This window comes from Microtus pennsylvanicus, chromosome 17, assembly GCF_037038515.1.
Source record: "Microtus pennsylvanicus isolate mMicPen1 chromosome 17, mMicPen1.hap1, whole genome shotgun sequence".
NCBI classification, from domain to species: Eukaryota; Metazoa; Chordata; class Mammalia; order Rodentia; family Cricetidae; genus Microtus; species Microtus pennsylvanicus.
The window spans coordinates 12,861,922-12,879,957 of record NC_134595.1 but is presented as its reverse complement, the minus strand read 5'-3'; the positions used below and the strand labels follow the sequence as shown (position 1 = coordinate 12,879,957).

Genomic DNA, 18,036 nt, shown 5'->3' with positions numbered 1-18,036 from the left:
AAAATTATCCATTATGATCAAGTAGGCTTCATTCCTGAGATGCAGGGCTGGATTTTCAACATAAGAAAATCTATCAATGTAATCCAGCATATAAATAAACTGAAAGAAAAAAACCATATGATCATTTCATTAGATGCTGAAAAAGCATTTGACAAAATTCAACATCCATTTATGTTAAAAGTCTTGGAGAGCTAAGGGATACAAGGGTCATACCTAAATATAATAAAAGCTATATACAGCAAGCCGACAGCTAACATCAAATTAAATGGAGAGAAACTCAAAGCCATCCCGCTTAACTCAGGAACACGACAAGGCTGTCCACTCTCGCCATACCTCTTCAATATAGTGCTTGAAGTTCTAGCAATAGCAATAAGACAACATAATGGGATCAAGGGGATACGAATTGGAAAGGAAGAAGTTAACCTTTCGTTATTCGCAGATGATATGATAGTGTACTTAAGCGACCCCCAAAACTCCACCAAAGAACTTTTACAGCTGATAAACAGCTTTAGTAATGTGACAGGATACAAGATCAACTCCAAAAAATCAGTCGCCCTCTTATACACAAAGGATATGGAAGCAGAGAGGGAAATCAGAGAAGCTTCACTGTTCACGATAGCCACAAACAGCATAAAATATCTTGGGGTAAATCTAACCAAGGAAGTGAAAGATCTATTTGACAAGAACTTTAAGGCATTGAAGAAAGAAATTGAAGAGGATACCAAAAAATGGATGGACCTCCCTTGCTCTTGGATTGGGAGGATCAACATAGTAAAAATGGCAATTCTACCAAAGGCAATTTATAGATTCAATGCAATCCCATCAAAATTCTTCACAGATCTGGAGAGGAAAATAATCAACTTTATATGGAAAAACAAAAAACCCAGGATAGCCAAAACAATCCTATATAATAAAGGATCTTCTGGAGGCATGACCATCCCTGACTTCAAACTCTATTACAGAGCTACAGTAATGAAAACAGTGTGGTACTGGCATAAAAACAGAGAAGTCGACCAATGGAATCGTATAGAAGACCCAAATTTTAACCCACAAACCTATGAACACCTCATTTTGATAAAGGAGCTAAAAGTATACAATGGAAGAAAGAAAGCATCTTCAACAAATGGTGCTGGCACAACTGGATGTCAACCTGTAGAAGAATGAAAATAGACCCATATCTATCGCTGTGCACAAAACTCAAGTCCAAAGGGATTAAAGACCTCAATATCAGCCCAAACACACTGAACCTGATAGAAAAAGAAAGTGGGAAATACCCTACAACAGACGGGCACAGGAGATCGCTTCCTATGTATAACCACATAAGCACAGACACTAAGGGCAACATTGAATAAATGGGACCTACTAAAACTGAGAAGCTTCTGTAAAGCAGAGGACACTGTCACTAAGACACAAAGGCAACCTACTGACTGGGAGAAGATCTTCACCAACTCCGCAACAGACAAAGGTCTGATCTCCAAAATATATAGAGAACTCAAGAAACTAGACTTTAAAATTAACCCAATTAAAAAATGGGGCACTGAACTGAAAAGAGAATTCTCAACAGAAGTTCAAATGGCCAAAAGACACTTAAGGTCGTGCTCAACTTCCTTAGCAATCAGGGAAATGCAAATTAAAACTACTTTGAGATATCATCTTACACCTGTCAGAATGGCTAAAGTCAAAAACACCAAGGATAGCCTTTGCTGGAGAGGCTGTGGAGGAAGGGGTACCCTCATCCATTGCTGGTGGGAATGCAATCTTGTGCAACCACTGTGGAAGTCAGTGTTTTGGTTTCTCAGGAAATTCGGGATCAACTACCCCTGGACCCAGCAATACCACTCTTGGGAATATACCCAAGAGATGCCCTATCATGTGACAAAAGCATTTGTTAACTATGTTCATAGCAGTATTATTTGTAATAGCCAGAACCTGGAAACAACCTAGATGCCCTTCAATGAAAGAATGGATGAAGAAAGTATGGAATATATACACATTAGAGTACTACGTGGCGGTAAAAAACAATGACTTCTCTAATTTTGCATGCAAATGGATGGAAATAGAAAACACTATCCTGAGTGAGGTATCCCAGACCCAAAAAGATGAACATGGATTGTACTCACTCATAATTGGTTTCTAGCCATAAATAAGGGTCACGGAGTCTACAATAGGTTAAACTAAAGAAACTAAATAAGAAGGTGAACCCAAGGAAAAACATATAGCTATCCTCCTGGGTATAGGAAGTAGACAAAATTGCCGGGGAGAAAATTGGGATCTTGGGGGTGGGGTGGGAAGGGGGTAAGGGAAGATGGGGAGAGAAAAGTTAGAAGGGAAGGAGGGGGGGACTTGGAAAAACAGGAGGATTGGGATAAAGAATGGTTGGACAGGGGAGCAAGGAACCACAATTCTTAGTTAAGGGAGCCACTTGAGGGTTGGCAAGAGACTTGACCCTAGAGGGGCTCCGAGGAACCCATGTTGATGTCCCCTGTTAGTCCCTTGGGCAGCTGAGGATAGGCAACCTGAAATGACCCTATCCTATAGCAATACTGACGAATATCTTGCATATCACCATAGAACCTTCATCTGGTGATGGATGGAGATGGAGACAGGGACCCACACTGGAGAACTGGTCTGAGCTCCCAAGGTCCCAAGAGGAGCAGAAGGAGGGAGAAGATGAGCAAGGAAGTCAGGACCACGAGGGGCACACCCACCCACTGAGACAAGGGGGCTGATCTAGTAGGAGCTCACCAAGGCCAGCTGGACTGTGACTGAAAAAGCATGGGATAAAACCGGACTCTCTGAACATGGCGAACAATGAGGGCTGATGAGAAGCCAAGGACATTGGCACGGGGCTTTGACCCTACTTCATGTTCTGGCTTTGTGGGAGCCTAGCCAGTCTGGTTGTTCACCTTCCTAGACATGGACGGAGTGGTGTGGACCTTGGACATTCCACAGGGCAGGGAAACCTGACTGCTCTTTGGACTGGAGGGGGAGGGGGAGAGGAGTTTGGGGGAGGGGAGAGGGGTTGGAGGAGGGGGAGGGAAAGGGGAGGCTGGGAGGAAGCGGATACTTTTTTTCCTTTTCTCAATAAAAAAAAAGAATTTAGTAAGGTCATTGGAGGTCAGGAGACTCTCAAAGACTGGCTGAAAGTCAGGGTGCTTCTTTATTTATACAGAACTTTATTTCTATAGAACTCAGCAGTTCCAAAATAACAGATCATATCATTTCTGTCCCAGGACATATGTTTAACTTTGTCTTGTGTAGCACGATTAAAAACCCCGAGACAGATAATGGGGTTCAACCTGAAGACCAGAAAAGCAAAAACAGTCAGATACTGGCTCTTACCTCTACCTCAGTGGGAAATGGTGATCCTGCCTCCTGGAATCATCAGAATGAGACTGTGTGAGAGCCGTCTCCTCCCATCTTAGATTTGTCTCTAGGGCTGGGATTAAAGGCGTGCACCACTACCACCCAGTTTCTATGACAAACTAGCATGGCTACTGGGATTAACGGTGTCATCGCTGCCTGGTCTATAAGGCTGACCAGTGTGGTTGTTTTACTCTCTGATCTTCAGGCAAGCTTTATTTTTTAAAATGCAAATGAAATGTCACCACGGTCCTGCATGTCTGAGGTCATATGATTAGTCATCGTTAATAAACTGTGAAGAACAGAGGTACCGTTTACAGTCACTTTCCCTCACCAATCCTATAACGCAGCTTCTAGGCCATTCTTGGTGTTTCAAGGTTGCTAGACACAAAGAAAGCCTCCAGCAGACTGGCAGATTGTCATGTCCCAAGCAGCGCATTATTAACCCTGAATGGTCAGAGTGACAGTTGTCTATAGGCCCAAGAAAACTCCTCAGGCCAAAGGTGCTGAAGAAATTATTCAATTTCTGACATAATACAGTGTTTACATTTTTATGTCTATAGAACTTATCTATATGTCTAATCCTGATATTCTTCTGTTTCTACAAACCAATCCCAGATTTCTTAGGAAAGAAACCAGGAAATCCAATCCTACTCACAATTTGTACAGAGGGAAAGCTACAAATAAGTCTAACCATGGAGAAGAAAACAGCATAGATAAAGAAAACATTCAGACACTGTAGAACCTGAAGAAGGTTCTGGAAAGACCTCTTGAGCATGGGACTCTAGTGCTGGAAGTGATCAGCTGATAAAACTCAATCTGCACTCTGACTCCAGCCATGTTCTTCACAGACTGAGGGAGAAAATCTTCTTACATATGGAAGTACAAAACTCCTCAAAGAACCGGAGTAGTCCTAAAGCAGAAAACCGTCCTGCCATGTAGGGATATCTTACTTGTCTTTTAATAAATGAAGTTTGCCTGAAGATGAGAAAAGCAAAGCAGCCAAGCCACTAGAGACCTATTACCTCCATCAAGACTCAGACAAACAAAAGGTGATACAGTCCTCAGAGTGACTGTAGACTGCAGTGCTCCTGTCTCCCCCTGCCTTATAGACCTTCTCCACCCAGCCACGTCACTCCTGACTCCACCTCCCTAGTGCTGGGATTAAAGGCACTGAGCTCTATTTCCCTTTTTAGACAGATTCAATCTTGTGTAGCCCAGGGGTGGCCTTGAGTCCTGGGATTAAAGATGTGTGCCACCACTCCCTGGCCTCTAGTGACTTAGCTCTGCACTCAGATCTTGAGGAAAGCTTTATTTATTAAAACACAAAGTATCACTATACTGTCAGGAGTGTTGGCACAGGCCATTCATCCCAGTACTTGGGAGGCAGAGCAGGTGGTGCATCCTTGAATTTGAGGACAGCCTGGTCTACGGAATGAGTTTCATGACAACCAGAGCTTTACATTGACACCCTGCATCAAATGAGAGAGAGAGAGAGAGGGAGAGAGGGAGAGAGAGAGAGAGAGAGAGAGAGAGAGAGAGAGAGAGAGAGAGAGAGAAGCAGAGGAAGAGGTGAAGAATGAAGGAAGAAGGAAGAGGAAGAGGACTAGGAGGAGGAAAAGGAAGAAATAGAGGAGGAGGAGCAGGTAGCAGGAAGTCACCTAAATCTATATAAAGTTGGTGGTGTGAATCTGTGAGAAAGGAACAGCTTGGTCACCAAATGGAGATCAGCATGGAGGAGACTGAAAGCCGTCTCACCACACACAGGATCATTCCAGATGAATCAAAGCCACAAGGATGAGAGCTGAAGTGCTACAGAGGCAGAGCACACTGTACCACACAATGTAGGAAATAACCCCAGGGATTCACAAGCAGGCTTATGGGAAACTAAAAGCTTCCGTACAACAAGGGGAAAGTGACCACACTAAAGGGTCACCTGTTGAACAGGCAAAAAACAAATCCAGAAAGTTGTCAGCTCTGGAGCTGATTGACACCCCAATGCATGGAAAGCTGGAAATGACACGGCAGAGACCACTTCATCTAACCCATGAAGAGGGCAGTGAACTGAGGAGATGGTCCTCAGAGGAAGAAACACAAACTTAAACAAGTGTTCACCATACTCCCCATCCGTGATAGGAGTGTTTGCAAGTCACCTCTCACCCCGGTCACAATGGCTAGTACCGAGGAAACCGAGGCCAACAGGTGCTGGGCAAGGTGTGGAGTAGTACGGATGCTTACACACTGCTAGTGGGAACTGAACCTGGGCAAGCCTCCGTGACTGCCAGCAGAAAGTTCCTCATAACAACTAAAATAGGACGCTGTCTAACCCAGCAATGTACGGCAGGGACACTTACACAGCCAGGTTCCTTGTTGAACTCTTCACAATAGCTGTTCCCAATGGCTCAGAAAAGGAACCAGCCAAGATGTGGAATGTCTATCAACACATGAATGGGGATAAGAAATCAGGAACATAACACATTGGTACCTGCAGAGGACAATGAGATACGCAGGAAGAGATCATTATGTTAAAGTGAACTAAATAAACCAGACTCAGAGACAAATGTCAGGTTTTCTCCAATAAGCAGAAGCTAGATGTGGTTTATGTATACTGTGCGCCTTTCTGTGTGAGTGTCGTGTGTGTGTGTGTGTGTGTGTGTGTGTGCGTGCGTGTGCATGTATGTGTGTGTGTATGTGTGTGTGTGCGTGTGAGTGTGCGTGTGTGTGCATGTGTATGTGTGTGTATGTGTGTGTGTGAGTGTGTGTGTGTATGTGTATGTGTGTGTGTGTATGTGTGTGTATGTGTGTGTATGTGTGTATGTGTGTGTATGTGTGAGTGTGTGTGTGTGTGTGTGTGTGTGTATGTGTGAGTGTGTGTGTGCATGTGTATGTGTGTGTGTGTACGTGTGAGTGTGTGTGTGCGTGTGTATGTGTGAGTGTGTGTGTGTGTATGTGTGAGTGTGTGTGTGCATGTGTATGTGTGTGTGTGTACGTGTGAGTGTGTGTGTGCGTGTGTATGTGTGAGTGTGTGTGTGTGTATGTGTGAGTGTGTGTGTGTATGTGTGAGTGTGTGTGTGTATGTGTGTCTGTGTGTGTGCGTGTGTGTGTATGTGTGAGTGTGTGTGTGAGTGTGTGTGTCTGTGTGTGTGTATGTGTGTCTGTGTGTGTGCGTGTGTGTGTATGTGTGAGTGTGTGTGTGAGTGTGTGTGTATGTGTGTGTGAGTGTGTGTGTGTGTGTGTGTGTGTGTGAGTGTGTGTGTGTGTGTGTGTGTGTATCTATCCTTAGGACAAGAAAGCAAGAGTGGGCCAGTGTGAGAGGGGAAGAAAGGACGAGATGTTTTGGAAAAGAAGCAGGAGGCATAGTATTAATAAATAAGACATAAATTCAAAAAGAGAAAATACTTGGGGATGGAAGGAAACCCACACAGGTCAGGAACAGTGAACGGAACAAGCAGAAGAGGACAGAAAGAGCGAACGTAATCGTGCCCGCGAAGGTATACACACATGCACAGACACTACCTAAATGAAGCCCTTTTTTTTAATTGGTTTGAAAGAAGAACATAAACTGTAATACTCTATTTAAAAATATCTTTATGGTTAAAAAGAGAACAAGAATATGAAGATGATGGTCGCCCAAGCCTAAGTGCTTATTTTACAACCCGACATCCCAAGTAGTAAATCTTTTTTTTGGGGGGGGGGTCACATGTGTGATCCCTATAGCAGAATGGGAGGGCGAGTTGGAACGGCCTGCAAGCTCGCAGGCCAGACAGACTGAGATATGCAGCCCCAAAAGAATCAATAGACTCAACAAGGAAAGAGAGAACTTACCTCCAAATGTTTCCTCTGACCACCACATGTGTGCCTTGGGAAGTCTGTAGGTCACTGAAGGTCCTTAGTTCTGCTGCCAGCTGCTTCCTGACACTTTCGCATTCTACCTGGACACCTCTGGGGTCCCTTCCCCTGGATCTAGCATTGATCCTTCTGTTTTTGTGGTGCTGTATGTGACAGTCACTTGTCAACTTTACACAGCGGGAGGCATCTGAAAAGAGAGGATCTCAACTGAGAGAGCGCCTCCATCAAATTGCCTGTGGGGAAGTGTGGGGGCATTTTCTTTATTAATGAATGAGATACAAGGATGGTAGCGTAGGGTAAAGGGGCCAAGGAAAGAACACCCTGACCCTGAATTGACTCCAAGTCCCAGACTTGGATCAAGAGGGAAAAAAAACACAAACAAAAAACACCAACCCTGAGCACAAAATCCCTGAACTTCAAGATCAGGCCACAGAAATGCTCCAATCCCAGGTCACCCTGGAAAACCCTGCTCTCACCCCCAGGAAAACATGCATTGATGCTGCCTTCTCTTCAGTTCTCTGCTTCTTCTCCCCACAGCAGGGGCAGCCTCCCTCCTGGCTTTTTCCCTCCCAATAGTCAATCTCCAGTGTGAGGTTTTCTGTAGTGTGTGACACAGGTGGTTTCTTGGCTCCTGAGCCAGGATAGCTTTCCACCTAAGCTGTAACAGTTACAGGTAGCCCACTGCGGGTTGTAACAGCAGTGGGCAGGATGCCCTGGGCGGTATAGAGCTGGCTCAGAGGGCCTGTGAAAACAAGACTGTAGGGAGCTCTCCTCTACAGCCTCCATGTCATTTCCTGCCTCCAGGTTCCCGCCCTGCTCCAGCTCCTGCCTTGACTTCTCTTCCTGATGGTAAAGTGTAGCAATATTTTGTATCTATTTTTAACAAATGAAGCTTCCTGAAGATCAGAGTAGAAAACTAAGCCACTAGAGACCAGGCATGGTGACTCACACTCAGTACTTGGGAGACTCACGCCTTTAATCCCAGCACTACAGAGGCAGAGACAGGAAGGGATATGGCTGGACAGAGAGAGATATAAGGAGTGGGGAGATGAGAGCGCACTGCAGTCTGAGGTTTGGTGGAGACAGATGCAGTGTAAGGACAGGATCACCCCACCTTCGGAGCATAAGGACTCTCTAGTGGCTGGCCGCTTTGCTTTCCTGATCCTCAGCATTAACCCCCATATCTGACTCCGGGATTTTATTATTAAGACCTATTATAACTCGTGTTACAGTAAATGATTAAGATGTGTGGACTAAATAAACCTTCTCCATCCAAGTTGCTTTTGGTGGTGATGTGTGTCACATCGATACAAAGTAACCTAGGACAGACGTGTACTTTGTCCATTGGTCCTGCTCAGGGGCAGGCAATGCTTTGGTGGCAGAGAATGAAGATGAAACAGAGGCTGAGAGACACGCCCCTTTTGAGAAAGGTGGTTGGTAGCTAGAACTTAGGGGGATGGGCAGGCCCTAACTGCCACAAACTGGGGTTTAACTTATGTTACGCAGCCCGCTTCTGGAGATGTAGTCCTCAGATAGGGGGCCTGTATCTGCTCACCATGATTTTTTTTTTAGACGAGGTCTCAAGTCACGGTTTCTCTGTGTATCTCTGGATGTCCTAGAACTTGCTCTGTATACCGGGACTCCAATTTAGAGATACACCTGTCTCTGCCTCTGAAGTGCTGGGATTCAAGGTGTGTACAAACATCAACAGGCTTCCTCATGGGGTTTCTAAGAGCTCAAAACACAAATCAAACACAAACTGGCCCAGCCATCAGGAGCACAGGAGAACAGCCTAAGGGAAGCAGGCTCTGTGTTCAAAGGAAACACTGTTTCAGATGGGCAGAAGTAAAACATTCAGACATTCTGCACAGCAGGGTGGTGGTCTCCTCAAGCAGGCTCTCCTAAGATGTTCAGAGCAGCTGCCTGTGGGCTTCATGTGGCCCTGGCATCTTAAGAAGACAGCATGGAGTCTCAGAACATTATGGTTCTGAGGAAGTTGGGTAGGGACACAGGCAAGTTTAGACTCTTACAGCTGCAAGTGGAGTTGAGGCAGAAAGAAGAGTTGGTACCCCAGGCCTCAGCCTATTTCTCTCCCTAACTGGACAGTCAAGAGGCAGGAAGGACAGAGGCTGCAGTTGACCGTGCCCATTGTCCATTTCACCATACTGGTTGAAATTCACTGATTATGCCCTGGGGGAGGGATAAGAAACAGATCTGGGAGTCATCTGTCCTCTTCCATAAGGCTGTCTGCAAAGCTGAATCAAGAGGCTAGAGACATGCCTGTCCCGTATTGTTATTTAAAATGGAACTGCTGTTCTCCTCAAAGCACGTGGATCCTCAAAGCCAAAATGTTCTTAAAGTAGAGGCTGCCATCCAGACACTGAAGAAGATCATACCTCAGAGCGACATGTGGAGGGCAGGATGGGTACCATGCCCGCATTAATCTCAGCCTGGGCCACATGTCCATGGGGTAGGACCCCAGCCTTGCCTTTGTATCTACTATTACCACATCCCACAATGTCCTCAGGAATGACGCACACAGATACCAAGACATAGACACCCTGTGGTCTCCTCCATGTCCCTCTACACTATGCTCGACCTCAAGGCTCTGCTCACTGAAAGGGGTAGCTCAACTCATCCAGACACCTCAGAGCCCTCCTGATAGCTCCTGCTTTCCCCAGATCTAAGCCCTCCCAACCACCCCCTAGCCACATCTGGCATTGCTCTTCTGAAAATGGAATTCACTGCTCCCCAGCTTCTCTGTCTCACTCCATCTTCTCCAGGAGTCCCCTAATAGCTTCCAGCTACATGCAGTGTCCCCAGGAAATGGCTCCCGCCATCACTTCTGCCTAGCGTGTGCACCAATGGTGACTACTTACAAGGAAGTCCCTGTCACACTCTGCATGCTCGTCCCTCTTTGTCTCTCCTCAGAAGGCTGAAAATAACAACACACCACACTTGACAAACGCCTGAGAGCAGGACCCCACCATGGCGTCGATGGGGCTCAGGGAATCCTAGCTGCCGTAGTGCAGCTGATTGAAGAAGGAACAGCTAAAACTGCCCTGGAGAGGGAGCCTGGCTCTCCAAATCATGACTCTTCTATTGTCCAGTAGATGGAGTCAGACTCTCCTACAACCTCTAGTGAGTGGTCTTTGTGGTTAGAAAGCAGAGTTTAGACTTAGGCTCCTGTGGAAGCAGAAAGATGAACTGCAAGGCGCAAGGACACCTCTATTGTCTGAGGATCTCATTGCTCATATAGACTCTAGCTAGTATACACAGGGAGAGTGGGGTGCTAGACAAGAGAGGGAGCCTGGGGATTTCTATGGCTCCTTTCACCCAGCAGGAACCTGGGCTTTCTCGAGATGCCTGTCACCATACCCACACACCACATTGGTGATATTTCTCCCATATCTCCAAGTTAGCAACTCTTTTGAAATAAAACCTTAGTGTGTGTGGTGGAGCAGCAAGAAACACAGCCATGGATTTTGAAACTCCCTATTTCGTCAAGATGCTTGGGCCCCGTGAATTTGTAACCATATCAAACAAGATGATTGGGATGTGGTGCTTGCCTAGTTGCTGCCTCAAGGCGAAACCCCAGAGAGCATCTCTTACCACTCGTCAGATGCTGGTGCCTCATCATAAGTTCCACTGAAGGTTTAAACATCAGTGAAGGATGCTTCCCACTTGGGAGGAGATGAGAAGGAAAGAATTTGAACATCCTTAGAAGCTGTCCTGCAACTTATGAAAAGTGGTCCCTTTAAATAGAGGCCATTGCCCCTGAAGGAAGAAGGCAACAAGAAAGCAATGAGCTAGGATGGCTACCTTGGGTTCATCATATGTTCAAAACCACAAATTTCTCTCTCTCTTTCTCCCTCTCCCTCTCTCTCCTAGAAGGATAATGTACCTAGAATGTCCCCAACTTCTCTTGGTCACAAGCCTAGTCTCCAGAGTCACACATTTCATTTTTCCTTTATCCTGTAGGAGAATGTTATTTGCCTTTATGTCTCTAGAGATCAGTGCTCGTACTTTGCCAGACCGCTGCCTCCAATAGTACACAGAAAAAGGGACACTCTGCTAAGCTCTTCTTCACTTTCCGGATTCTTTACCTTGGTGGGATCACACTCCCTTTCTTCAACTGAGCTTTGTTTCTCTTTATCTTATGATGTTGGAGTGATGTAGTCCTTTTGTTAAATCCTTGGGGAGTCCAACTGCTCTGGAAAGACCCTTGAGGAATTCTGAAGTTAGTCTTCATATATCACTGGGAACCTAAGATTTGGGAAAACTCTTAAGGCTCAGCAAAGTTGTCAAGGCCTGTCCTTTAGACTGGCCTCTCTAGAGCTGTGGAGTGTCAAGCTGGCCAGCATGGGCAGGCTGGTAGAACCGCTATAGGCACCCACAGGGATGATACCCAGGTCAAGCTGTCCAGCGTGGGCAGGCTAATAGGACTGCCATAGGCACCCACAGGGATGATACCCAGGTCAAGCTGTCCAGCATGGACAGGCTGGTAGGACCGCTATAGGCACCCACAGGGATGATACCCAGGTCAAGCTGTCCAGCGTGGGCAGGCTGGTAGGACCGCTATAGGCACCCACAGGGATGATACCAGGTCAAGGGTTATTGTATAGTTGACATGAGCACAATAGTAGTGAGATGCGTTCCTGGGGACTCTTTAAGACTGGGTTCAGGCTGAGCCCCCAGTAGTGCAAGGGAGAGAACATGCAGGAAACTGGGGTCACGCTCTGAAGATAAGAACAGGGATCCCTGCCCTGAAATGCTGTCAGTCATCCCTGGAGGGACAAGTTGGAGGGATTGACAACATGGAGTAAATGGGCTCAGTCTAGGTGGGCTGAGCGCTTGGACCTCTGGGTTGTAATACAGACACAGGTACTCGGACATACCACATAGGCTTTTATATTAAAGAGTAATTATCTATCTGGCATCCTCCACCTGCAGCCTTCAAGAGGAGGCAGAGCAAGCATTCTGACCAGGAACTTGCATATTAAGGAGCTGAGGTTCCATGAAGTGACTTGACAGAGATCACGTAAAAAATGAGGTTTCTGGGTCTCTTTGTTCCTCAGCAGACTGGCCCCTTTGATCAGCTGCATCAATTACTCTCCATTTGCATTTCCCTAGGACCCTGGTAGTGTACACCTGGCTCTACACTTTGTCTCCAGACAACTATCTATGACCTTGGTGTTGTGGAGTGCATCTAACAGGATGCTCAGATTCTGTAAGGAAATCAAGGTGTTCGGCCATTGTTTCCATCAGCTGACAAGTGGATGACAATCCTACAGCTTAAGCTCAGGAACAGGCTTCAATATCTGTAATTTTCTCTTTCGAGAGTCTGACTTTTTGAGACAGGGATGACTGGAGATGGCTTGAGAAGCAGGCGAGAGGCTGCAACCCCACTATAGCTGCTGTCCTGAGAGTCCCTGTTCACTGGTCATAAGGTCAATCAGCACCCAGGATAAGAAGGGAGAAATCCAGATCTCCTATGTGTAAGGATTAAATCTACACAGTGGTTTCCCTGAACTCCTTAAAGTGAATATGTATGGCAAAAGCCTAAAGTTCCTCTTTCCAACCATCACTGCCTCCCCTGGAGGAGAGTAACTCCATGCCCAAGAGAACCCAGGTCACCTCCTCTCACTTTCTGAGCATTCACGCTTCAAGTGCCCTTTAATCCACCCTGGAAGCAAGCCCTTGGACCACATATTTGACAGGTTCAGGCTGGAGAGTGACCAAAAGTTCCCCATGCTATGGATCTTTCTGCCGTTATTCCCCCTGGTCCCAAGAATGAAAGACTGTAAATGCGGCTTTGACAAAATCCCCTAATGACTTTGTCTCTTTGTAGGACACATGATCAAACTGTACCTCAACCTCAAAAGGTCAGAAATGGTTTGGGAGACCCAGGATCCAGCTATAAAGGCCACTAAACACTGTTCTAGCTGTAATTTCTAAATGAGGAAATATCTGTCTGTCTCTTTGATTCTATGAAGCAGAAGCTAGCGGACACTAGTACTTTCATAAGAAGGCAGACAGGTCTCTAGGCTATAGCCCGCTGTGATTGGTCCATTTCCTGCTCTGACCTCACAAACTGCCACTGTGATGGGAGAAAGCATGTCCTGTATATAAGGCTGTAGGGCGGACTGCATTTCTGTCTCTAGAGACTGGAGAGGTGATCTCAATGCCTATGGGACTTCTTACTAGCTACCTACTCAAATAGCTGTTGGTTTGAGGCTTCCCCACAGCCTATGTACAGAGAAGCACAATGTCCACCTAGCCTTATGTCCCGCCTCCCCCAAAAGAGGAACCTTAAGAGTCAATAAAAGATTTGTTTTATAATGTTGGTCAAGGTGCATTTGGTCTGTAAAACTGGCCTATCATTGTCCTACAGGCACCCTGGTGGCCATAAAAGTCGTAGACAACATAAAGAACTTTCAGTCCATCATGTCAGAGATGGTGACACTCAAAATGCAACAGCATCCCAACATCATTAGCCTCTTCCAGGTTCTGGAAACCTGAAAACATTTTTTTTAATTTTCAAAAAACTTTTGGAACTTTTGCTGTGTTTTTATTTTGGAAGCAAACATTCATCCACCCACCCCCATGCCCCACCACAATCTTCCTTCCATGCATCACCCTTCTGTCACTCCAAAAATGCATAGCTTTTGCATAAACTGTCTGAAAAGACTGAAATAAACACAGAAGAGGCAAAGGAACTGTACTTTGTCAAAGACTATGTCCCTCCTTTTTTGGGATGGGGTACCATTGTAATGTCCAGGCTGGTCTTGAATTCTTGGGCTCAAGAGACCCTTCCACATCAGCCTCTCAAGTGGCTGTGGGTAAAAAGGTGTTTTTCACCATGCCCAGCAGAAATGTTCGCACCCTCAGCAGGTGATAAAATGAACCCCATGAATTAACCATGTGGGTGTCTTTTTCCAGGGGTAAATGGTGGCTTTTTACACTTTAAGTCTCAGACACTACAGTCTATTCTTTACCCTTAACATCTGCAGTTTTGGGGCACCAGGGACCTATTGCAATCCTGAGTCACCAGGGACACTATTTGCTGATCCTTTTCATAGTCTTCATGGTTTCTGTGACCAGAAAACTTAGCCATTCTGGGCTTTGCTTTCCATCCCCCAGTTGATCTCTGCAGCTTAGAGATGGGCAGAGGAAGTGAACAGAGGTGAAAGACCTGTTCCAAGACAAGAAGGAAGGGCAGGGAAGTCCACTAGCTGGCCTGAGATATGGGAGTGGGAGCCCAGACGCAGGCTCTGCGCCAGGCCCCCAGCATTCTTATTTCATTACAGAACATGTCCTTCAAGGTTACCTGTTCCAACTGATAAGAAGATGGCAGGCTGCAGGAGAAAAAGGCACAAAAATCACTTGGACAGAGTGTGTCAGTCGTCAAGCACTGCCAAGAATGACCTTGACATTGTCGCTCCAGACCTGAGGTCCCAAAACAACCTGCTAGATACAGAGGGCAATGTGCAGCTCGTAGACTTTGACCTTGCCTCCAGGTGTAGAGCTGGCACTATGTTGCAAGTGCAATGTGTGACACCAAGACCTTCAATGTCCCGGAAAATATTAGGGTACCCCAGATCCGGTACTAACAACAGACTGGAGAAGTTATTGTATCCAATTCTAGATAATGGCTTTGGTGGCTGGATCCAGCCCATTTCTTAGCTTTCCAGCCTCATGGAGGAGGTACCCCTGGAGCCATTTTTATTGCTACAACTCTGTGGCATTTCAAGGTCCTTGCCAGCAAGCAAGCTGCAGCATTCTGCTCACAGACCACATTCAGCTGGCCTGCCTGTCTGAAAGAGTCAGAGTCTGCCCTGGAAGTATGGACCAGAACACCAGCATTTTAAAACAGCACAACTTTTTTTCCTGCTACAGCTGAAAACAAATAAGCATGCAGTCAGCTTTTATCAACACCATTTAAGTGTTTCATAGCAGGACCTCTTAAGAGGTGCAGGGTTTTGCAGCTAAACCTCAGTCAGGAAGCCTCTCTTAGATGAGAGCACTTGCTTGCTTGCCTCTAGCAAGCAGAGCAGACCCAATAATTGCTGCCAAGAAAACATGCTTTACTCTATTCTTTCACGCTATTCTTTCCCAAGCTTTCTCAGGCTTTCTGTGGATTCAGTTATCCACGTTGGGCACCATTTGTAGTAAAAAGCTGCAGGCCGCTTCCCGCCTCCCAGCTCCCAGCCACTGGCTAGTTTTATACCCGAAATAACAACACACAAATTGTATTCTTTTAAACACTTCCTGGTCCATTATATCTAGCCTCTTGTTGGCTAACTCTCACATCTTGACTAACCCATATCTAATAATCTGTGTAGCACCAAGAGGTGGTGTCTTACCGGGAAGATTCTAGTGTATGTCTATCTTGGGTTGGAGCTTCATCATGTCTGCCCAGAGAGGAGAGGCATGGCGTCTGGCTCACTTCCCTTCTTCCCAGCATTCTGTTCTGTCTACTCCACCTACCTAATTTTCTGACCGATCAGACCAAGCAGTTTTCTTTATTGATTAACCTGTGAAACATCAGATTGACAAATGACCTTCCCATATCATAGCTCAATGACCTCCATCCCAAAAAAAATTGCCTGAAAAGCCAGTACAAAGGTCCTATTAACCATTGGTCAAGGTGCATTGGGCCCTGTGAAACTGGCCTATCATCGCCTCACAGGCAGCATGCACGGTGGCCATAAAAGTTGAAGACAACAGAGAAAAGCACCTTCAGACAGTGACACTCAAAATACTAGAGCATCCTAACATCATTTGCCTTCTCAGGGTTCTTGTAAAATAAATACATTCTCATTTTATAACATAATTTGCCCTGGGAAGAAATTAGGTCCAAGTTTTAATGAAGGATGGGCAGGCTAAAGGACGAAAGGTCGCAGAAAATATCCAGGCAGCAAGTGTCAGCCATCAAGTACTGCCATGGCCATGACGTCATCCATCGAGACCTGAAGCCCCAAAATATCCTACTAGATGCAGATGGCAATATGAAGCTGGGAGACTTTGGTCTTGCCACCAGGTGTAGGGCTGGCACTGCGCTGCAAGGGCGCTGTGGGACTAAGAGTTACAGCCCCAGAACTGGTACTGAGAGAAGGCTACGATGGGAAGAAGGCAGGTGTGCGGATCTGGGAGGTTGTTCTATTTTATCACCACTGGGCACCACCCCTTCAGAGGAAGCACCCTGAAAGAGTCCAAGAGGAATATCATCACCAATGGGACCTATGACATCCCAGCTCACGTCTTGGGGCAACTTGAAAACCTAATTCACCAAATGCTCACAGTTGCCTCAGACAGGAGGCCCTCCATTGAAGACCTTCAGCAACATCCATGGGACATGAAATATGAAGAAAACATCTCAAGTGACACCAACCCAGATTCTAGCATTCTGGAAATCCTCTCTGGTCTTGGGTTTAATTGCAAATACCAGCTTGGAATCCCTATAAAAGAAGAAATATATAAAGAACTCAAGAAACTAGACTTTAAAATGCTAATTGATCCAATTAAAAAAATGGGGCACTGAAATGAACAGAGAATTCTCAACAGAAGAAGTTTAAATGGCCAAAAGACATTTAAGGTCATGCTTAACCTCCTTAGCGATCAGAGAAATGCAAATCAAAACAACTTTGAGATATCATCTTACACCTGTCAGAATGGCTAAAATCAAAAACACCAATGATAGCCTTTGCTGGAGAGGTTGTGGAGGAAGGGGTACACTCATCCATTGCTGGTGGGAATGCAAACTTGTGCAACCACTTTGGAAATCAGTGTGGCAGTTTCTCAGGAAATTCAGGATCAACCTACTCCAGGATCCAGCAATACCACTCTTGGGAATATACCCAAGAGATGCCCTATCATACGACAAAAGCATTTGTTCAACTATGTTCATAGCAGCATTATTTGTAATAGCCAGAACCTGGAAACAACCTAGATGTCCTTCAATGGAAGAATGGATAAAGAAAGTGTGGAATATATACGCATTAGAGTACTACTCAGCAGTAAAAAAACAATGACATCTTGAATTTTGCATGCAAATGGATAGAAATAGAAAACACTATCCTGAGTGAGGTAAGCCAGACCCAAAAAGATGAATATGGTATGTACTCACTCATAAGTGGATTCTAGTCATAAATAAAGGATATTGAGCCTACTATTCGTGATCCTAGAGAAGCTAAATAAGGTGAACCCAAAGAAAAACATGTAGTTATCCTCCTGGATATTGGAAGTAGACATTATTACCAGACAAAAGTTGGGAGATTGGGGGTGGGGGTGGAGGTGGGGTGGGTGTTAGGGGAGATGGGGAGAGAGAAGTGAGGAGGGGAAGATGGGGAGAGCATGGGGGAATGGGATGGTTGGGATGGAGGAAGGGTGGATATGGGAGCAGGGAAGTATATATCTTAATTAAGGGAGCCATTTTAGGGTTGGCTAGAGACTTGACTCTAGAGGGGTTCCCAGGTATCCAAAGAGATGTCCCCAGCTTGTTCCTTGGGAGCTGAAGAGAGGGCACCTGAACTGGCCCTAACCTATTGCCACACTGATGAATATCTTGCATATCACCATAGAACCTTCATCTGGCAATGGATGGAGATAGAGACAGAGACCCAAGGTCCAAATGAGGAGCAGAAGGAGAGAGAACATGAGCAAGGAAGTCAGGACCATGAGGGGTGTTCCCACCCACTGAGATGGTGGGGCTGATCTAATGGGCGCTCACTAAGGCCAGTTGGACTGGGACTGATGGAGCATGTGATCAAACCGGACTCTCTGAACATGGCTGACAATGAGGGATGACTAAGAAGCCAAGGA

General features: G+C 45.8%; 2 protein-coding genes across 2 annotated transcripts in view; both read left to right on the top strand.

The window, feature by feature from the left end:
* The window catches only part of LOC142836859 (uncharacterized), a 309,196-nt gene that overhangs the window by 194,515 nt on the left and 96,645 nt on the right, over window positions 1-18,036 (top strand).
* The window catches only part of LOC142837117 (uncharacterized protein C2orf78 homolog), a 38,534-nt gene continuing 36,586 nt past the window's right edge, over window positions 16,089-18,036 (top strand). Inside the window, exon 1 of the mRNA XM_075952092.1 lies at window positions 16,089-16,317. Coding sequence (XP_075808207.1) covers window positions 16,089-16,317 — 229 coding nt within the window. The remainder of the gene's footprint in view (window positions 16,318-18,036) is intronic.